The sequence below is a fragment of the Microcaecilia unicolor genome, chromosome 8 (assembly GCF_901765095.1).
Source record: "Microcaecilia unicolor chromosome 8, aMicUni1.1, whole genome shotgun sequence".
Taxonomy (NCBI): Eukaryota; Metazoa; Chordata; class Amphibia; order Gymnophiona; family Siphonopidae; genus Microcaecilia; species Microcaecilia unicolor.
In genome coordinates this window covers 54434975-54457853 of record NC_044038.1, presented here as the reverse complement: position 1 = coordinate 54457853, position 22879 = coordinate 54434975, and the positions used below count along the sequence as shown (strand labels likewise).

The window sequence follows — 22879 nt, the reverse complement described above, 5'->3', positions numbered from 1 at the left end:
CGTGTGACATCATGTTCCGTTGCCTGGCAACTCTGCATCATTCCCTTCCAGTGATTGGTTTTTACGAACACAGTAGTACGTGACGTCATTTCAGGAGATGGATATAGCAGGAGCACGAATGCTTCAAGGCTTCAATTTCTCGGCTTCAGAACGTTGGAGGTGCTTTTTATTATATAGGATACACTTAGTTGGTATCCCAGCATCTAAAACTGTGTGCCTCCATTTACAGCAACGAAAACATGGTGTAAATCCCTGCGTGTAGATTTATGTGGACTGGGCCGTATTCTGTAACAACACGCCTAAATTTGGGAGTGCCCATGAAATGCCAATTTCCCTACCCATAGCCATGCCCCTTTTGAACTGCACTCTTTATAGGCAGAGTTCATTACAGCATACGCTTAGTGATTATGCGTGTAAGTTCTAATTATTGCCAGTTAGTGCTCATTATGCTGATAGTTACGCGCATTGTTATGGAATATGCTTAGGTTTAGGAGTGGAACGCTAGGCATGATATATAGAATCTGGCAGAGAATGCAAAAAAATGTACAAGGAATGTGAAGACTTTTGAAAAGCACTGTGTGTTCTGAGTATCTGTTTGCAGGGTTTTGTGTTATTTAACAAAGTGTCTGGAGTGGAAGGAGAGTGTGTTGCTGTTACTGAGTTGAAATCACAATTTTTAAATGTGTGTTGTATGGTGAGTTGTAAGGGAAACATTATAGCTCCTTTCTTAGGGAACGTGTAGTGTCTTATTGAGGTGCATAATTTATGTGAAGATTCTCTCCCATTCTGCATAGATTACAGATTTACTCCCAAGTAGATTTGTTTTACTAGGTGGTTGAAACTGCTTAGGGGGGGTTTCTTGATGTTTTAATATAGTTATTTCCCATCTTAGAGGGAATGAACTATGCTTTTTAGGGATGGTGCAGCAGAATGGAAGATTTTTAAAAATTGATTTTGAGCCTTGCAAAAGACTTGAATAGTCATTATAATAGCATAAATTTATGTTTATTCCTGAAAAATCTTAAAATTTCTGTAGCTATATGATTAAAAATCTGAGTGTGAGAATATACAGTAAAGTGATAAAAGATAGCATGATGTGTGCCTTTGTGTTGTGTGGAGGAGTAGCCTAGTGGTTAGTGCAGCGGACTTTGATCCTGGGGAACTGGGTTCAATTCCCACTGCAGCTCCTTGTGACTGGGCAAGTCACTTAACCCTCCATTGCCCCAGGTACAAAATAAGTACCTGTATATATGTAAACCGCTTTGAACGTAGTTGCAAAATACCACAGAAAGGCGGTATATCAAGTCCTATTTCCCTTTCCCTTATTTATTAATTTATTTGTTGCATTTGTATCCCACATTTTCCCACCTTTTTGCAGGCTCAATGTGGCTTACATAGTACCGTAAACGGCGTTAGCCGATTCCGGTTTGAACAAATACAGGTATGAACAATACAAGGTTGAAATTGTGGTAGAATGGGTTACATGTATGGTAAATACAGTTGGAGGAACTTAGAGAGGGAGGGGAAGAGTTAGGATATGTCCATTACGGTATTTGATTACGTTGTGTCGCAGGTATCCAGGTTTTTATGTTGGGTCGGTGGGGGATGCTTTTCTGAACTACATTGATCTTGATCATAACCTTTGCCAGGGTCTGATTATGTAGTTCTTTAACCCATTTTATTGTGTTCTCATGAAACTATTTCCTAAGTATTTTTCCATTCCTACTAAAAGTGGTTTATTTCTTTTTGAAATCGCCTTCCTAAGGAGGATTATCCCTATTTTAACAACCCTGATATTGCTTTTTGTATGGTTTGTGGTCTGTTAGGAGCTTCCTGATTAAACACATGAGGACTGTGGCACCCAACACTGATTTGAAAATTATCTTGCAAAATACGTTTTAAATCCACTCTTTCCAGCTAATAGAAAAAACCTCCCCTAAACTGAGCAGTGATCAAGTGTATGACTAATGTAATCTATTATTTTGGATTCTCCTGTCAAGGGCGCCTTCTCCAACCAAGCGCAAAGACCGATCTGAAGACAAATCAAAAGACCGCACAAAGGACAAGATGGTTATCAAGGAGTCTGGTGAAAAGGAACGTGGGAGGGACAAAACACGGAAAAGACGCAGTGCCTCCACAGGCAGCAGCAGTAGCAGGTAAATTAATGCAATCGACTTCCTCTTCCAGAATTCTTTCAGCAGTTTTTGTATTTGTAATGTTTAGTTCTTTGTTTCACATTCACTGCATAAAACAAACAGCTTGATTCTTAGTCCATATGTATTCTGATTAGTTAAGCTACCCCTACTGGACACAAGTGAGTTTTTGACTTGCCCAAGTTGCTCTGCTCTCCTGTAAAATCATCATGATGCAGCTTTAAGAGACGGTTGCCTCATGAAATCTTCTCTGTGCTGCATATTTTGAATTTTTATTGTGCCTTTATCCAAATATTGACTTGTTTATATATGCAGTATAAATGGCCTGACTCTTGAGTGTCACTGTAGTTGTAAACTAAATCAATATTTGGTTATAGTTGAACTTCCCCTTCTGCAACAGGCAGACAAGTCTGGACTGCTTCTTCATAGTGGAGTTTGTAAGCAGTACGTGTGTAAATTCATTTGAACGTGAAACTATTTTATAGTTAATTTAGCTTCTGATTTAAACATTTTTGTGATGTCATCTTTTCATTGCAGAAGCAAAACAACTTCAGCTTTGTAAATGATTTTCAAGTTCTGGTGGTTGGAAGTAGCAAAGGGAGTGCTGTGAAAGGGATCTAGTTTAGTAATTTTTTAAGATATTTTTATGCCATTTGCTCTTTCCTACATTAATAATGGTCTGGCTTTTGATAGTCAAATTGGCATTGTTATTGATTTTTTCTTTTTTTAATCATCACTTCCTTTCGGGCTTCCAGCTTAAGCAGAACCATGTGTTTTACATACCATGTGCCTTCATTTGCAAGTGCCTACGGTTTTTTCTTCCCTTTTGTGTTCTTTCATCTGTAGCCCAACCATTATGGTATAGTACTTGGCAAGGGGCTTCAGAAAGACTGTAGTTTTCTTTTGGAGCCTCTGCAATATCCTCATTCCCCATGGCCCAAAAAGTGTGAATTACACTTGAGTTTCTGCATGTTGGTGCACAGCACTGACACTGAGCTGCCAGGCAGGTGCCCTGTCTTTATCCTGTTTGTTCCTTTTCTTAATATACAGCCTTCCCATCCTGACTCCATTTTGCGCATTTAATTTGTTTATCCTGGTTTTCTCAATTGACTTCTATTTCAGCACATACTGCTCCATGTCATTGTGCTAAGGTACTTATCAAGCTTGGGAAGGGGAAACGAATGCTCAGGTCATGTTGAGAACAATCTGTGGAAGCCGATATTATAGTTGTGATGTTTTTATCTCACTTGTTTGTATTGGTCCTTCATGGATTAATCCAAGTTCATATTTTCCTGCAGCCGCTCACGCTCCAGCTCTACATCCAGCTCCAGTTCTGGTTCCAGTTCTGGCTCCAGCTCTGGCTCCAGCTCCTCCTCGGCATCGAGTCGCTCAGGCAGTTCCAGCAGCTCTCGCAGCTCCAGCTCCAGCAGTTCCTCGGGGTCCCCAAGCCCTTCACGGCGCAGACATGACAACAGGAGGCGGTCCCGCTCCAAGTAGGTGTTGCTTGTGTTCTGCCATTTGCAAGTACTTCAATCTGGTGTATTGCAATTAAAAAAAAAAAATGTTGTGAGTACTGTGCCTGTTTTTGACAAGTTCAGTTTCATTATTATCCAAGCAACAGTAACCTCTTAATTTGACTATTGTGATTTATCTCTCAGGTTACCAATGAAAGGTTTGAGGAAATTGCAAGTTATTTAAAACTTAGCTGCTCATTTGCTGACTGGCCACAGTTGAAGAGTACATATCTCTTCAGATCTGGCTGATCTGCATTGATTGAAGATTGAATTGAGAATTATTACCTTTAAAGTTTGATGCTGACCTACAAAATACATCTCTAAGAGCCACAGATTACGTCCATTGCCCCACAGTAGGACACATTCCAGTAATGTTAAAAGTGTATCTTAAGGTTGCATTTATTAATAATACAGCCACATATTCATACTTTATCATTTAGTTTTTAATGGAAACAATTTTCATGTTTCATACTAATTTGTTACAAATTTAGGGGTCCTTTTACCAAGATATTCTAACAGACTTAGCATGCGCTGAATGATAAGACACCCATCCTAGTCTTATAATTTAGTGTGCGCTAAATCTAATAGCGCAGCTTAGTAAAAGGACCCATTACAAAGCTAGCTTACTCACTGAAACAAATATAAAAGAACAAGGTAGAAATGTCTCTGTGGCTCTAACCTAGACACGTTAGTGTCCTGAAGGAATTATGTGACTAAAAGTATTCTGAATTTGTCAAAACTATGCAATAGAGTCGTCGTCTGATGAGTAAACTACAGTACAGAAAAATGCAGAATTTTTAAAAAACATTTTGACACAGTCCCCCTGGACTTCTGTAATCATCCCTCTTAACTATCCCCGTTCTTCCAAACAGCCTGTCCATCCTCCACTATCTCTCTTTATTATGACATTTTCCCCCCATCCCACAGCTTCTCTGTTCTACACTCCTCTTCCTCAGCCTTTCTCATTTTCTCAACCATTCTCTGATATCTCCCTCCAGCTTTATTTACCTTCCTATCATCTGCCTGCCCTGTTAATATCCTTACGCTTTTTTTTTTCTCTTTCTGCTTTCCATTTCATTTCGAGCTGCAGCCTCCTTTGGGGTGCTGCTGATTTCCTGCTTTAATTATGCCCTTCCGTTCGGCCCTCCTCAGAATGTACCCACTGCTGGTTCCTTGTCAGCTTCTGATGGATTGCTACAACCCCTTCTGCCCACTCAGGCTACTGATGCAGCCACCATCTTCTGCATCGCGCGGGTAAAGGATTTGGCCGCTGTCCCAATTTCTTCTGTTTTCATCCTCTGCTGAGATTGGATCTAAACCTCCCACAGTCCATCCCATCAGCATGGCCTCCATAGGCCAGATAGGGCCATAGACCTCATAATAAGAACATAAGAGTAGCCATACTGGGTCAGACCAATGGTCCATCTAGCCCAGTATCCTGTTTTCCAAACAGAGGCTAAGCCAGGTTGCAAGTACCTGGCAGAAACCCAAATCGTGGCAACACTCCATACTACAAATCCCAGGGCAAGCAGTTGCTTCCTATGTCTCTCAATAGCAAACTATGGACTTTACCACCAGGAATTTGTCCAAACCTTTTTCAAACCCAGATACACTAACCGCAGTTACTGCATCCTCCGGGAAAGAGTTCTAGAGCTTAACTATTCGATGAGTGAAAAAATATTTCCTCCTATTTATTTTTAAAGTATTTCCATGTAACTTCCTTGAGTGTCTCCTAGTCTTTGTACTTTTGGAACAAGTAATAAATCGATTTACTTCTACTCGTTCTACACCACTCAGGATTTTGTAGCCCTCAATCATATCTCCCCTCATCTGTCTCTTTTCCGAGCTGAAGAGCCCTAACCTCTTTAGCCTTTCCTCATACAAGAGGAGATCCATCCGCTTTATCATTTTGGCTGCTTTTCTTTGAACCTTTTCTAGGGACACTCTGGCCTAAGACATCTGAAAAAAAAAAATCATAGCTATCTTGTTCTGTTTGAATGACATTATGGGGGGGAATTCTATAAATGGTGCCCAAAGTTAGGCGCTGAAGATCCACCTCAGTTCTATAAAGGTCACTTAGCACTAAACAACCTTTATAGAATAGTGCTTAGTATGGATTCCCACACCCAGTTTTGAGTGTGAGGACTATAACCTGTTGTAAATGCTGGCGCAAAACCAATGGCAGTTGAATGTGTAAATGGCCCTATTCTACATACAACACTGTGCCTAAAATTTCAGAACACCTCTGGCCTGCCCATGCCCCTCCCCTGGTCACGCCTTCTTTTGAGTTGTGAATGAAACAGTTTAGATGCGTAGTGTTATTGAATAGCACATAGATAAATCTGTGCATAAGTGTTGAATAGTGCCAATTAACATCAATAATTAATGATTTATTAACTAATTAGTTTGCACAAGGATCTGGGATCTGCAACCAAATTTGAGTGACCTTTATAGAATCCAGGGGTATATGCCTTACCTGGCTGCTTCGTAATCTCTCTTAATTTGCTTGAAAATACCTGTCTATTGAACTTATTTTAGACATATACCACAGATATAGTAAAAAAAAAAAAAAAAGATTTTCAGAAAATAAAAGCACTGCTGGTTATTCTAAGTCACTGTGGTGAACCTGTTAGGCAGTAAGACACCTGATAACAATCTACAGATTTGTCACTTAACCCTCCATTGCCCCAAGTCCAAAATAAGTATCTGTATATAATATGTAAAACTGCTTTGATGTAACCACAGAAAGGAGTTATATCAAGTCCCATCCCTTTTCACATTGCAAAATCTGTCTCTAGGCTGGAGCGGAGCTTGGTGTGGTAATGACATGCAGGATTTTTCATATATTAAACAGGCTGTACAATCGGTCACAGTCTGCTGCTGCTGTCCTCATGTATGTTCTGGAGCTGGATCTAGCCCCAGAAGCTTCATTGTTGATGAAGGAGAGGAGATGGGGCCCATGTAGCCAAACAGGCGCTTATTATCAGCTACTGGTGAACACTGCAAGACTGTCTTGAGGCCTGTGCTGTGTGACTGCCATAAAATCCCTCCAAGTGCAGGACCTAAGCTCACAGCATTTGTACTTACCTAAAGTCAATCATTTTTGGATTAAGGAAAGAGATTTGATTTGATCATGGGAAAGCAATGATGCTTTCCTCAGCGACCCTCCAGACCGGTCAAGACGCGTGGGTTATGTCCTCCTACCAGCAGAGGGAGACTGAGAAAACACTAAGCTTTTGAAGCCTGTATATATAACCTGTGCAGAACCTCCACTAGCCAGTATTTTCTCAGTCTCAGCAGAGGTAGCAGTTGACAGCCTGTGCAGTCTCCAATAATCTGGTGAGGTAGTTTGTCATTGGGTCGTAGGATTTTTTTCCTTCCAAACTTTATTCTGTTGCAGTACCCTGTACGTGTGTGTGTAAAAAAAAAAAAAAAAAAAGTGCTTTGGGGCCCTGGGTCTGGTGGGGCCTAGTTTTTCCCCCTGGGGTGTACACCTATGTTTGGGTCCCTCCCCCTGTGCTGCTCTCTATTCTGTTTGCTTGGCAGCTTTGTGCCTCGGCTGCTTTCTCAGTATTGTAGCCTTGAGTGCCTTACAATTTCCAGATGCCAGAGTTAGAGTACGATGCCTTTAAGGTCAGTTATTCTATGTCATTTTGCTTGCCAGCTTTGTGCCTCGGCTGCTTTCTCAGTATTGTAGCCTTGAGTGCCTTACAATTTCCAGATGCCAGAATTAGAGTACTGTGCCTTTAAGGTCAGTTATTCTATTTCGTTTTGCTTGGCAGCTTTGTGCCTCGGCTGCTTTCTCAGTATTGTAGCCTTGAGTGCCTTACAATTTCCAGCTGCCAGAGTTGGAGTACTGTGCCTTTAAGGGCATTTATTTCTTTATTTCAGCGGACCGAACGGGGGTTTTGATTCCTTGCTGGAACGAGAGAGCAGCGCTTTCTCCAGTGCTTTTGCAGTGTGAGTGAGTTTTTGGTTTGGCGCGTTTGCGGAACAGCTTTTCCCTTCCCTCGTGGTTTATGGCGGCCCAGCTCCTCCGATGTCGCACGTGCTCGTGGCGAGGGGTAGAGGCGCCGGGCGCTCAGTGTAGCTTTGCGGTGCACCTATAAAGGTGGCTGCGGCACCCCCCGACTTGACCGCGGAGGGATCGATGGTGTCGGGAGTCTCCGGGTCAGCGGGAGCGTAGGCAGGGCCGCTGTCAGCGGGAACAGTTTCGGCGGGAACAGCCGCCATCTTGAGTCTGACGCGGCCCGTGGAGCCGGCTGGTTTTGGGCCTGCGGCCTCCGTTTTTGGCACAAAAGGGCCTAATGACGGTCCAGGAATGGTGGGCTTTCCTCCAGATTTTGTCTGGACGCGGTATCAGGCCTGGAGATCGGGACCCCCCCTCCCCCCCCCCAATTGGAAGAGGGGGCTATTTCCGTCTTGGCTGAGAGACCACGGTTAGAGTGGTCAGAGGACAGGCAATGTTTTTCTCCTGTAGCTGCAGAAGCTGCGCTTAGTGATCTGGAGGAGTCAGATGGAATTGACGGCTCTCAGGAGCAGGATTGTTGGATTCCTGGAGAGGATCCTTCAGTAGTGCGGATTTTCCATAGAGATGAGCTGTCAGAACTCATAGATCAGGTGTCGTCCACCCTTCAGTTTGGTCCTGAGGTGGCTTTGGGGGAAACTGTCCAGGATCCGTTGGTGAAGGGCATTCAGCGTCAGGCGTGATCCTTCCCTATGAACAAGGATCTCCGGGAGATGATTTGTCAGGAATGGGATTTGCCGTGTAAGGTGGCAAAGGCAATGGCGAGGCTTTATCCCCTCCCTCAGGACGATAGGGATTCCTTTAAGGCTCCCACGGTAGATGCAGTAGTGACGGCAGTAATTATAGCTACGGCTATCCCGGTTGATGGAGGAACGGCCCTCCGTGATCCTCAGGATAGGAAGTTGGGATCTTTTCTCAAGCGTAGTTTTGTTTTGTCGGCTCTAGCCCTGCAGGCCTCGGTTTGTGGGGGTCTGGTAGCTCGGGCATGTTTTCGTTGGGCCGAGAAGCTCCTGGATGATTCGGTAGATGTTGGTTCTTCTGGGGGTCAGGAGTTAGCCGACTTGGACATGGGTTCATCCTTTTTGTCTGAGGCTTTTATGATTTGTTGCCTACTTCAGACAAAAAATATGGCTATGGTTGTGGGTCTCTGCCACTTAAGGGAGCTATGCTCTTTGGAGAAGATTTGGACAAGTTAGTGTGAGGTCTTAGTGATACCAAGGTTCTATGGCTTCCAGATTTTCGGTTCAAGGCAGGGGCCAGAACTAGTTCCTCTCGGGGACGGTTTAGGGAGGCTCAGCGGTATAGGCCGGGCAGATCGAGTGGGACCTACCCCTAGCTGTCTGTTTGTCCAATTTAGATTGTAAGCTCTGTTGAGCAGGGACTGTCTTTTCATGTTAATTTGTACAGCGCTGCATAAGTCTAGTAGTGCTATAGAAATGTTTAATAGTAGTAGGACCTCTAGGGGTCGGTTTTCCAGCGCACACAGTTCTTTCGTGAGAGTCGTCGCGGAGGGCGTGGCTTTTCCGCGGGAGGTTAGTATTCAGGCCACAATTCCCAATGAAGGTGTGCGGGCTCAGGCTCTGGTGCATGTTGGGGCTCGGCTGAGTCTGTTTTACCAGAGTTGGGCCCAAATCAGGTCAGATCAGTGGGTTCTCAAGGTGTTTCGAGGCGGATGTGCGCTGGAATTCGAAAGCTGTTCTCCCGAAGTGTTTCTGGAATCCCTCTGTCGGTCTTGGAGCAAGAGGGCAGCAGTGAGGGACACTCTGCGGTGGCTGCTCGCGTTGGGAGCCGTGGTTCCTGTTCCTTCAGATCAGCAACGCTCAGGGTGCTATTGATCTATTTTGTGGTCCACAAGAAGAGGACACTTTTCGTCCCATTTTAGATCTCAAAAGGGTCAATGCGGCACTCAAGGTGCCCTCTTTCCGGATGGAGACGTTGCGGTCGGTCACTGGTGTGGTCAGGAAAGGAGAGTTTCTCACTTCCCTGGATTTGACGGAAGCTTATCTTCACTTTCCTTTGTGCAGCCTTTTGGTTCCAAGTTACAGGGTCCGATTCGTCGGTTCCTTGCAGAGAAGGCGCCGACGGCCCGTACTTATCGTCAGGTCCTGGGCCTGATGGCGGCGACCATAGAGGTAGTTCCGTGGGCCAGGGCGCACATGCGTCAGGTACAGTCAGCTCTGCTCAGTCGTTGGTCCCCTCTGTCGCAGGACTTGGAAATGTGTTGTCCGCTGTCGGTGGCCCCTCGTCTCAGTCTCCGCTGGTGGCTCAGTCCGCGCAATTTGGGAAAGGAATGCCGTTGGAGTCCCCACGGGGGCTGGTAATGATCACGGATGCCAGTCTGCAAGGTTGGGGGGCACATTGTCTCAGTCAGGTAGCTCAAGGCCGGTGGTCTCGGGCAGAAGCAGAGTGGTCCATCAACCGGCTGGAAACTCGGGCCATTCGGGTGGCGCTCCAGGCCTTGACGTCGGTGGTTCGCCACAAGGCAGTCCGAGTGCTCTGTGACAATGCCATGGCAGTAGCATATGTCAACCGTCAAGGGGGGAACAAAGAGCCTTGGCGGCGCAGTTGAACTCATCTTCAGGCTCTCTTGGCAGCGCATGTGGCCGGGGTAGGTCACATAGATGCAGATTATCTCAGCAGGCACACTCTAGATCCCAGAGAGTGGTCTTTTCTTCGGTCAGTGTTCCAGTGAGTTGTGTCGGTCTGGGGACTTTCGGTGATCTTAGGGCAACGGCTCGCTATGCGCAAGTTCAGAGATTTTTTTTTTTTTTTCAGTCGCTGAAGAGACCCTTGAGCGGAGGAAATCGACACTCTTCTGTTGCCTTGGCTTCGGGAGTGGACTGTATGTGTTTCCTCTGTGGCTGTTAGTCGGTCGAGTAATATAGCGCATCGAACATCACTCCGGTCGGGTGATTCTAGTAGCTTCGGATTGGCAGCGTCGACCATGGTATGGAGACCTGGTGCGGTTGGCAGGGGCGGCGGCCCTGCCTGTGTTTGGGACAGTTCTGTGTCAAGGCCCGATAATCATGCCGGATCCGGCTCGGTTTTCGCTTATGGCTTGGCTCTTGAGCGGCACAAGTTGAAGAAGAAGGGGCTTTCGTCCAGTGGCTTTGCTACGATGTTGAGTTGCCGTAGACGATCCACTTCCTTGGCGTATGTCGGGTTTGGAGAATCTTTGAGCACTGGTGTGAAGACCATCGAGTTCGGCCGTTTCACTCTTCGGTGGCGGAAGTTTTGGAATTTTTGCACGATGGTGTTGATAGAGGTCTGGCCTTGTCTACACTGAAGGTTCAGGTGGCAGCTTTGTCATGTTTTCGTGGGAAGCTTCAGTGAAAGTCCTTCGCGTCTGTGCCTGAGGTAGTGTGTTTTTTGAAGGGTGTTAAGTTGCTGCGTCCGCCTCAGTGACGGATGGTGCCTCCGTGGGATTTGAAGCTAGTTTTGGATGCTTTGATCAGGCCTCCGTTTGTGCCTCTGGTATCGGCATCTTGTAAGGATTTATCTTTAAAGGCGGTCTTGTTGGTGGCGATTACTTCAGCACGGAGTGTTTTAGAGCTTCAGGCTTTGTCTTTTAGGGAACCATTTTTGTCCTTTCTGAGGGAAAGGTTTCGTTGCGGACGGTGCTTTCCTTTTTGCCCAAGGTGGTTTCCGAGTTCCATGTTAATCAGGTCATCTCTCTGCCAGTGTTGGGTGATATGGCTGGAGATTCGGAGCAGCGTGGTATTGCCAAGCTGGATGTCAGGAGAGTTTTGAGTTGTTATCTCTCTGGAACTCAGGACTTCAGAGCCTCTGACCGTTTGTTCGTTCTTCATGGTGGCCCAAAGAAGGGTGCAGCGGCTCCTAAGGTGACCATAGCACGGTGGTTGAAGGAGGCGGTTGCATCTGCTTACTTGGTGAAGGGTCCTGTGGTGCCTAGGGGCTGGTCTGCTCATTCCACTAGGGGAATGGCAGCCTCGTGGGCGGAGAATAGTATGATTTCTCTGTTAGATATTTGTCGGGCTGCGGTTTGGTTTTCGTTGCATTCCTTTGTGAAGCATTATAGGATTCCTGTGCATGCAAAGGACGAGGTGCGCTTTGGGGCAGCAGTTTTGACCTCTGGCCTTAGTAGGTCCCTCCCATAAGTTAGTTACTGCTCTGGTACGTCCCACGCGTCTTGACCGGTCTGGAGGGTCGCTGAGGAAGGTGAAATTAGATCTTACCTGCTAATTTTCTTTCCTCTAGACCCTCCAGACCGGTCAAGAGCCCGCCCTGTCTGTATTGGAGGCCAGGAGGTGTGTTTGTTGGATAATTCTTGGCTGCTGTAAATTGTTGTTTCTCTAATTGCAGACTGTTTATTTCTGTTTTGTGATAGGAGTCCGGGACAGGTGGGGCTCTTCTTGATAGTCCACCTGTAGAAGCCCAACTGTTTATCAAAGGCAAAGGAACATGTTTCCGTAAGAGCAAGCGGAAGATGTTTCTTGTTTTTGCAGTTTACTGTGACCACGTACAGGGTTGCTAGTTGTTGTTAGTGTTTTTTGTTTCTCTGCTTTGTCAGGGGTATACTGGCTAGTGGAGGTTCTGCACAGGTTATATATACAGGCTTCAAAAGCTTAGTGTTTTCTCAGTCTCCCTCTGCTGGTAGGAGGACATAACCCACGCGTCTTGACCGGTCTGGAGGGTCTAGAGGAAAGAAAATTAGCAGGTAAGATCTAATTTCACCTTCTTTTTCTAGATCACCACACTTAGTCTGGGGACAGGAGACGCTTTGAACTAAATACATTATTTAGAATTTTCTTGGAGCTGAAGTGGCAAGATGATTTGCTTATATTTAGAAACTCTGTAAAGCTTGGTTATTTGGCTTTGCATCTTGTAATTGAGTGTTTTATGAAAATGTGTCACTGTATTTTGTTTGTAAGTTGAAACAGTTTTATAATTGTATATTTATGAATATTTAGCATTATATTTGTTTGCTATAAACAACTGTGTAGCATTTGGGAAAGGGTAGTATTTATTTTTATTAAGATTTATTTACCACCTTTTTGAAGGAATTCACTCAAGGCAGTGTATAGCAAGTCAACATAAACAATAGAAAATTACAGCAGTAAAAATATTAAAATAACAATACAAAGTATGGCATAGTAAGCTATATTACAATGTCAACACAATATATGATACATCATGTTAATAGACAGCCTAAGATATTAATTAGATAAATAAACTTGTTTCCAAACCCTCTATTGTCACTTAGCTAACAAAGACTTGAACAGCATGTGAACTTTTCTTAATGGTGTGAGGCTGACAGTTGTTCATGATGCGGAAAGTTTCACAGCAGTGTCTGACCCTGTGGTTGATGCTTGAGATGTAAGACGGACCCGTTTTATTAGTACCCATGCTGCACTATGTGTTGAAGCACTTGTTTGCTGCTCAGGGGGTGCTGCTGGATTTCCCTATTTCTGGTGTTGAATAGCATTTCTCTTTCTGGCCTTGGAGGCACTGATGGGCTCCTTGCAACTCATTTTCCAGTTCCTTTACCTCTCTTGTGCAGATCCCCAAGCACTGGCCCTTGACTATTCTTTCCTTTTCCTGTCAGCCTGACTTCCCAGTAGCTAGAACAAGGTCTGGAAACCAGTTCTAAGTATCTGTACTTGGTATTGCAGATCCAAACCACCCAAAAGAGATGAAAAAGAGCGAAAACGGCGGAGTCCAAGCCCCCGACCCACTAAAGTGCACATTGGGAGATTGACCAGAAATGTGACAAAGGTAAGTGGGTTCCACTTTTTTTTGCATTGTATGTATGTTATAGTATGTACTGGCAGGTCAGCACTTGTAAAGTTTGTCTTGGGTTCTTATTCAGTAGATGCAAGCGAGACCTTGTGTGACAATGATCTCCTGCATTCTTTTGCGTCCTATGCACTCTATTGCCCCTGGTACAAAATAAGTACCTGAATATATGTAAACCGCTTTGAATGTAGTTGCAAAAACCTCAGAAACGCAGTATATCAAGTCCCATTTCCCTTTCCCTTTTCTTTTTTTTAATAATACTCTTTATTAGACCATACCAAGCAAGGTAAAACAATAAGCAAAAACAGGTCTCTAGGTAAAGAAACTAACAAGTTAGAAGTTCAAGAGACATTCTAAGACATCGGCATGGACTTTTAAGCATAACCGTCAACACCCCATAAGTACAGCAAGACCCAGAAACCCATTCAACAGTAACCATCAACACTGGTGTTGTTTCTTCACCATTGTGATGATCACCGTCATATAAAAAAAAGATTCCCCCCCCCCCCCCAAAAAAAAAAAATCCTTCTCCCCTTCCCAAAGTCCAATATCATTCAAAGTCACTAAGTAAAAGACTACATGCTCACGGAGTTAAATTATTTCAAATGGGTGCCCAAATGTCCTGAAAAAGTTTCCATGCCCTTGGGAAGCCTGTCTTGGAATCCAGTCGTTCCAACTGAAGAAGATGATAAATCGTAATGTTTCCATTGCGTCAAAGTAGGAACATCTGATAGTCTCCAAGTAGACAAAATACATTTGTGCACCAGCAGAAAAGCATTTTTCAAAAACAAGGAACCACTCCTACAAAGTCCCAGAGCGGTCACCAGGTATACCAGTCCCTGGAGTCCAACAGATTTTCTGTCTATCTTATTTACAGCGGTAATCAGATGGCCCACTGTGGAGATTCCCCCATTGAGCCTTTAGAGCAGTTGCCTTTTAGAATAATCAGAGTCCAATTTATGATTTCCCCACAAAGGGAGTAACACTGATGTATGGGAAGATATTTTCATCCGCTGACACCACATCTATTCACGACCCATAGATTTCAAAATTACATGTCTAGTAGAAACCACCACTTGATAGGGCTTAGTAGTGTGGAGATATTAAAGCAGCTGTTACTAGAAGTTGACTTTCCAAGGAAATTGGTGTATAATAAGCCATATCCTTGACCCAATCCACTATGTCGCATGATACAAGTCCTTTTGTATCAACAAAGGTCTGGGAAGCCAGGCCCCCTATACCAAAAGGAAACATCAGCTGTGCAAGTGGAGTACAAGGACATTTATTATTCCACAAATACTTGTGCAAAAGTTTATTAAAACCTATTTAAATCCACTGTTGTATGTATAAAGGAAAGGTCCTGTAACATATATAGCCATTTGGGAAACAATAGGGCTCATTTTCAAAGCACTTAGCCTTACAAGGTTCCTTAGTAACCTATGGAACTTTGTAAGGCTAAGTCCTTTGAAAATATGCCTCAATGCTATCTTGTAAATGGCAATACGACCATGCAATGTCAAGGGCAAAGAAGTCCATAAGGTTAATAAGTCACTGATCTTGTGCATTATACTGTGACATTGACTGAGTAAGCATCCAACCACATTTCAGACAATAAATTCCTAAGGTAGCCTAGTTTTTAAAATATTGTATGGAGCTATACTGTGCTGTATGGTCACATTAATATGTAGGCTGGTATATGGGAGAATGCACCTTATACAACATTCTAATTTTTAATATTTCTCAGTCCTAAAGGTGTTCATTACTGGAAATTATTCCAGACAGGTTTTATGTATCAAGCATCAGCTTTTTGGTCACATCTCCCAAATGGGTTTAAAGCCATGTCTAGTTTTGTTAGTTTAAGAAGATGCTTAATTAAAACCTACCTTTTTAGGGAATATGTTTTAAATACAGTGAATTCGTTAATTTTTGTTGTCAACTTAATGTATGCTCCTAGATGTTTGATCTAGTTCTTCTTTATTGTTATCTGTTTTGAATTACATTTGGTGATAGCGGACTTTATCCTCTTAGTCACTATTTTCAATGGAAAAAGGATATCCAATCAGAAAAATTATACCTTCCCACTGACATAGCTTGAATTTATCCAGGTTAAGTAGAAAACCAGAAGCGGCCCGTGGTGTTGAATAAGTTGTGAAACCATAGGCAAGGAGATCCATGGCTGGCTGACCATCAATAAAATATCATCAGCAAAAGCTAAACACCGAACCTGTTCCCTCCCTGTCTCCACCCCTCAAACTCCCACAGTTGAATCAGTAAGGGCTCCAAAGAAAGAACAAATAATAAAAGAGATAAGGGACACCCTTGACAAGTACCCCTTTCTAAACAGAAAAGGTCAGACATAAGTCCATTGACGACCACAGCAGCCATAGCACTTTAACTAAATCTAAAAAGGGACCCTCTTATTTGCAACAAATGAAAAAGATAGTCCAGTGAATATAATTAAAAGCCTTTTGGACATCTAAACTCACTAAGAGTGCAGGACGATGTCTGTCAATACAGTATCCCAAAGCTGCCACCACCCGCCTTTACATTCCACACTGCTTGTCTTTGTTGGATAAATCCCACGTAATCAGTGTAAATTTTTCCAGGTAACAGGTTGGTCAGTTTGTTGGCCAAAATTTTTGCAAAGAGCTTTAACTCAAAATTTATTAGCAAAATGGGCCTATAAGAGTCCAATAAAGCGGGATCCCTCCCAGGTTTAGGTAAAAACTAGTCAAGTATCTATTAGCAGTTTATCTTGAATTACTTGAGCATAGTACGCCTCCAATGGCAAGGAGATAGACCCCTGTAGCATTTATAATTCAAGCATCTTGCTTTTAAGGAGGCAAATGACAAGGGAATTCTGCAAACTTAATTATTTTCTGTGTGTAATTGTATGAGCCTGAATTGTGGTTCAGGAAGATAACTTTAATAATAACATAATAATAAATCCTGATAATAAATAACTTTGTGAGCAGCTGGAGACAAGTTGAGTTAACGGAAAGGGTCATTGTTTGGTCTCCTTAAGTTTTCCTTCATATGCATGAGCCAGGTGCTACAGTTAGAAATGCAGCTGAACTTAGATGCCATTGTCCCACATTTCCCCAGTGTCTGTTCTGTGATTGCAGTTGTTTATAATCCTACAATGGATATTTAAAGGGGTGGGGGAATCTTGTGCAGCCTGCCCATAAAGCTAAAATGTATTTACTTTCAGGAACATATCTTGGAGATCTTTTCCACCTATGGGAAGATTAAATCAATTGACATGGCCCGTTGACAGGCTTCACATGCATCTTTCTAAGGGTTATGCATAGTGGAGTTCGATCTTCCAGATGAGGCAGATAACGGCACTGAAGTACATGGATGGAGGTAACTGGTATTAACTAGGGTAGTAAGTGTCTGATGAGGGTATCTTAATTGTTCAGACCATTTTGGGTGAGAAATTTTCAGCATGAGTAGTCAGCTTGGCCTTTGTCTGTGTGTTTCCTTTTCTAAACCTTAGATTATCCAGAACTGACACATAAAAAAGAAGCAAACAGATACCTGGCTGGGGCCAGTGACAGTCTGCACTTTCCCATTCTCATGTAAGGGGGAAAAAAACAAGTTCATAAATGTTCCGTGTTCATGCCCTGGCAGAAGATAATAACCAGAGGCAAATTTAAAACAACAACAAAAAAAAGTGTGTGTGTGTGGGGGGGGGGGGGGGGGGGGGGGGGAATACAACAACACTGACCTTCAGGGCCTCTTTTACTAAAGCTTAGCATGCACTAAATTCTGAGAAGCCCATAGGTATGTAAGGGCTTATTAGCATATGCTAATGTCCATTAGCACATGCTAAGCTTTAGTAAAAGGGCCCCTTAGTATTTTCCTTCCCTCTTTTTGCCTGAAACTTAAAACCTGGATTTATACTGTTTAACTGCTGAGATGTTTGCAACCTCCATGGAAAATGGAGGTTTGTGATTTTGCAATAAAGTGTCGAAACCATAATCATGTTTTCTTTCTGTGCACTTAAGCACGTACAGCTATTGTTCCCACAAGCAAGGGCTTACTTATGATTATGGCTTCTATTTTTAAGTGTTTATAAACTGTAAATATAGGTGTGTTTTTCTAGCTAATTAGGGGTACTTGTGAGAGTATAAAAAAAAATCAGTGTTGGTGTTTTCATAGCATTGGTACTGTTGATGGTATTTTTTTTTTTTTTTAATATTATTTCCTTAGCATCCATACCAGACCAATGGGTTAAATCCATCTAAGATTATACAAATAACTTTCCAAGACAACACATCTTGTTACAACAACAAGGAAGGGAACCAAACAGAAAAATATTCATAAAGAAAAAAAAGTAAAAGGAGATACATATTTCAACTCTTTGATTACCAAGTCCACCAGAAATAAGGGGCAAGGAGATGTTCCAGGAAAATTTTTTTTTTTTTTATTTCCAACATTTTTTATTAATGACACTTCAATAAAGTACAAACTTGACCATATGCATACAACTTCACTGGTACAGATGTTCATAAAGAAACTTTTTTGTTAAGTTAATACAGAGTGCCAAACATTTATCTCATTTTATCCCCCTTCCCCTTCTTGATAGGAAGGATGTCCCCATGTTGTGTACACTGTGCTTTAGTGTTAACTGAATATAGAATTCTCATACAGATGATGGATTTGAACCTCAGGCAAATATTTGAAGTTTTCGTACAATCAATACAAGAGGCTCCATACAATCAACAATTGTGTGGCAATGATCTTTATCTGCTCACTATTAGATGGATAGTATATAATCAATATATCCTGATACCTACGAAATTGTATTTTATATAATCTTTAAACTTTCATTTAGTAAGTTTATTGCGACTCTATGATTAAACAAACAGGAGGTCTAATAGCCAGTTATTCTTCAGTCTATGCGTTGTGCTGTTTCTACCTGTATGCCGTCAAATTACATTCAATTTGAGTATGCATCAACCTTTAGCCTTATTGATTATGACAGCAATGATTGTCAACCTTAATGAACGTGATATGCTGCGCGCAGCTTAATGTTCTCATCATCCAATTAGACCAATACTCAAAGGAACTTTATTAACAAATTAGCAAACTAACACTCCTTGCAATGCTCTTACCCCCCCCCTATCCCTTTATCCCCCCCCTTTATCCCCTCCCTCATAGATTCTCCTCGAATGTGTGTTTCTAAAAATAAGGTCATACATAAGAATTCTCGACTGCTTCTCAGTTATAATGTATTAAGTATAAGACTCCGTCCTTTTTGAGTTAATATATCTAACAATGGCCCCCAAAGCTTTAGAAACCGTGCCTTGCGGCGGCATGAACCTTTAGCCTCCCTTGCTTCCCATGTCATCAGTTGATGTGTCTGGTTTCGCCAATGCCAATAGTCTGGAGGTTTATCTGAAGTCCAAGATTGTAATATGCATTTTTTTGCTACCAGACATAACTTTCGACATAGAAGTGTCTCATCTGCTGTTAAACCCCGGAATGCACCTGGGCAATCCAATAGCAACTGCTGAGGAGTACCTACTATTCTACGCGATATCAGTGAAATCATAAAATGTACTATCTTCCGCCAATAGCTCTGGATCTTTAAACATTCCCAAAATGCGTGGTAAAAAGTGTTCTCCACAAGATTACATTTCAAGCATTTTGGTGTAAGGATTCCTCCCATTCGGGACAATTGAGCTTGTGTGATATAGGCTCTGTGTAACACCCTGAATGCACATTCTCTATAATTAGCTCCACTTACCAGCCGGGGAATACTTTTTATGTATGCTTCAACATCCCAGTTAGATAAGTCTTCTCCTATATCTGCCTCCCACCGTTGACGGAGCTGAGTCAACCCCCCTCGCGGTGTCAGGGACCACAATGTCCTCTGTAGCTGCGAGATTGATGGGGCTTCTTCAGAGATATCATCAAAAAATTTTTGGATTTTCTCCCCTAAATGAAGTTTTAACGCCTTTATCCAGGATTGAATGTAATGCTTCATCTGCTTATAGCTAAAAATATACCTCCAATTTCCCTCTAAAGTGAGTTGTCTTAGGGACTTCAAGTTTCCTTCTCCATCTAATAATGTTTCTAAACGTTTAAGACCTTTTTCCTCCCATTGTATAAAGACCGGATTTTCCAGCCCTGGTGGGAACATCGGGTTTCCCCTTATAGACAACAATTCAGATATATCGGGTTGCCCCAGCTTCTTTGCCAAGCCTCTCCACGCTGCTTGTAGAGGCACTAAAAGTATACAGTGTTTCAACCTTTGTGCAGTGAAGTGTTTTCTATATGTAATAGGTGATCAATCGTAGGGGCTAAAGTAAGCTTTCTCCAACTCCAGAGGTGTATGTGTATGTGAAGAGAAAACCCAATCTCTCACCACCCGCATCAAACTAGCAAGGTTGTAATATTGCAAATTAGGGAGGCCCAATCCTCCGTGCCGCCAGGCTCCCAGCAAAAAATGCATCTTGAGCTTAGCTTTCTTTTTTGCCCAACAGAACCGTCCCACTAATTGATAGAATTGTTTAATATCTTTTTGAAATAATTTCAGCGGCAAAATCTGCAGGACATATAACCACCTGGGTAGAATTACCATTCGAATAAGGCTAATCCGACCTATCAATGGCAAAGGTAGGGCCCTCCAAGCGTCCACTGTTGCGCAGTATGATTAAGCAACCGAGTGACATTCAGCTTGTATATATCTCTATCCGCTCTGTCAGAAGAACTCCCAAGTACCGAAATGAGCCCTCTGCCCACCTCAAAGGAAAAGTTGTCTCTCCAAAAAAGTCGGGTAGTCATAGGGATAGCCAGAGCTTCCGATTTCTCTAGATTAAGCTTAAAACCGGAGTAATCTCCAAATTCTGCAAAAACTTCTAAAAGATCCGCAAGAGACGAGGACTAGTAAGAGTCATCAATAAATCGTCGGCAAATGCCGCGATCTTAAATTCCTCCTTCCAATCGTTACTCCTCTAATAGTCCTAGAAATTACATCCCGGATTAAAGGATCTAGATAAAGAGCGAAGAGCAATGGTGACAGTGGGCACCCTTGTCTAGTTCCTCGACTTATCTCAAAGTTCTCTGACCATGTTCCATTTATCAGGACCCGTGCTCGAGGAGAGGTATACAAGGCTTGAATTGCATGCACAAACCAACCTGAAAATCCATAGTAAGGACAGAAAACAAAAAGGCCATTCTACCGATCAAACGCCTTTTCAGCGTCGAAACTGATCAATAATGCATGCTCTGCAGAGTTCTTAACTTTTCCAGTGTCATCAAATACTACGCAAATTTTTTGTAACCGAACGGCCTTGAACAAAGCCCACCTGTGCCTCGTGAACGAGATTTGGTAATACTCTGCCCAATCTATTGGCCAGTATTTTTGCACATAATTTTACCTCGAAATTTAACAGGGATATAGGTCGATAGGAAGATAATAACATTCCATCTCTGTTTGGTTTCGGTAATACTACTATCTGGGCTAAATTAAGGCCGCCCGGCAGTTCTCCTCTTGCCACCCATTCATTAAAGACCTTGGTCAGTGTGGGGACAATTTGATCACCCATCAATTTATAAAATTCGGGTTTAAAGCCATCTGCCCCAGGTGTCTTTCCTAATTTACTTTGACTGATTGCCCAAGTCACTTCGTCGCAATTTATAGGGTCATTTAAATATTGATTATCTGCTTGTGTGAGCAAGGGGGTTTCTATATTTTGTAAGTACATATCGTTTTGCAGATCTTGACTGCCTCCTGCTCTATAAAGTTGTTTGTAATAACTATGAAAGGCCTCCCTTATCTCTCCATCTGTATGTAGTACCTTCCCATCCTTATTTTTAACAGCCACTATGTGCCTAGAAGCACATTGAGAGGCTATTACTCTAGCTAACAGTTTCCCCCCCTTACTGCCATGTTTATACAACTGAAACCGATAGTATACCTGCGATTTTACCGCCCTCTCGTGTATCAGGGAGTTCACCGCTGCCTGAACTGACATCCACTCTTTTCGCACCCCAGGGGACGGAGTCTTACCATATTGTTTCCTCAGTCTTATTAATTGTTGCTCCAAGTGCAGTAATTCTCGGTCCCGGGCTTTTTTATAGTGACTGACATAGCTAATAACCTCTCCTCTTAGGACTGCCTTGGCTGCTTCCCAAAATATCGCTGAGTCTTCCACTGATCCCTCATTAAGATGTCTGTATTCCTCCCATTTGGAAATAAGAAATTCCTGAAATTTAGAGTTTTTATAAAGATAACTGGGAAACGCCCAACCCCTATTTTTTTGCGCATTACTATCTCCCACTTTCCACGTCATCCAAACTGTGGCATGATCTGAAATCACACACGGTCCAATAGTAGCGTCAGTGATGTCTGTAAAAGTCTGTCGTGATATCAGCAAGTAATCAATCCTTGACTGGGTTTGGTGGGCCCTGGATAGGTGGGTATATCTCTATCTGTCGGGTGTAATGTGCGCCAGACATCTATAAGATCTAATGTATCACACATATCGGGCAGCCCTCTAGTACTGATTGTCCCCTTTTTCGGATGTGGATGGGATTTATCTATTTGCGGATCCCACGTCATATTAAAATCACCCCCTAACATCATGGGGAGTGGTGGCATCTTAGTGAGAGTTTGGAGAAGTCTTTTATAAAATTTAAGATCTAGCGTGTTTGGAGCGTATATGCTGCCTAAAGTTATCTGCCGCCTAGCAATGGTAGCGTTACAGAGGATAAAGCCCCTCTGAGTCTTTGTGCACATTTTGAATCTGGGATGCCACCCCTTTCCTGATAAGGATGGCTACTCCTCCTTTATTGCCTGTCGCAGATGAAGCAATACATTCCCCCACCCACCATTTAGCTAACTTTGTGTGTTCCTGATCACTGAGATGTTTCTTGCAAAAGGGCCACGTCTGCTCCTATTCTTTGGAGGTATTGCAAGATTTTAGATCTTTTAATAGGTGAATGTATGCCTCCCACATTCCATGTTACCAGCTTAATCATCTAATTTAAGAGAAGCAGTCATAATCAACCAATATTGAACCATATTAATTGAGAAGTGCCATCCCAGCCTTTGGCACCCCCCTTTCTTACCAAACACCTGTTTTAGTGGCAAAAACAAAAGATGCAGTCTGAAATACCAGTCACATTCAGCACCCTTATCTACACACATTCCTTTTGACCTCACCATTTTACTTTGCGTTCTTTCTTTTCCTCTAAACCTTCCCCTAATCCCTCCCCCCTTCCTCTCCCCCCTCCCCCCTTTGCTTCCCCTGCTATACCCTCCCGGCATGTGCTTCCCTAGGGAAACCGTCACTTTTTAACGCTTACCCTTCTACTCTGCTATCATATATTTCTTCATTCTCCTAATTCCCTTTATCCCCCCTCTGAACACTTCAGGTTCCTTATCTCTGCTCATTAAACAGGATCTCCACTTT

General features: G+C 42.9%; 1 protein-coding gene across 1 annotated transcript in view; it reads left to right on the top strand.

The window, feature by feature from the left end:
• Positions 1-22879, top strand: part of RNPS1 (RNA binding protein with serine rich domain 1) — a 75200-nt gene that overhangs the window by 7645 nt on the left and 44676 nt on the right. Inside the window, exons 2-4 of the mRNA XM_030212362.1 lie at positions 2001-2156; positions 3452-3646; positions 13328-13430. Coding sequence (XP_030068222.1) covers positions 2001-2156; positions 3452-3646; positions 13328-13430 — 454 coding nt within the window. The remainder of the gene's footprint in view (positions 1-2000; positions 2157-3451; positions 3647-13327; positions 13431-22879) is intronic.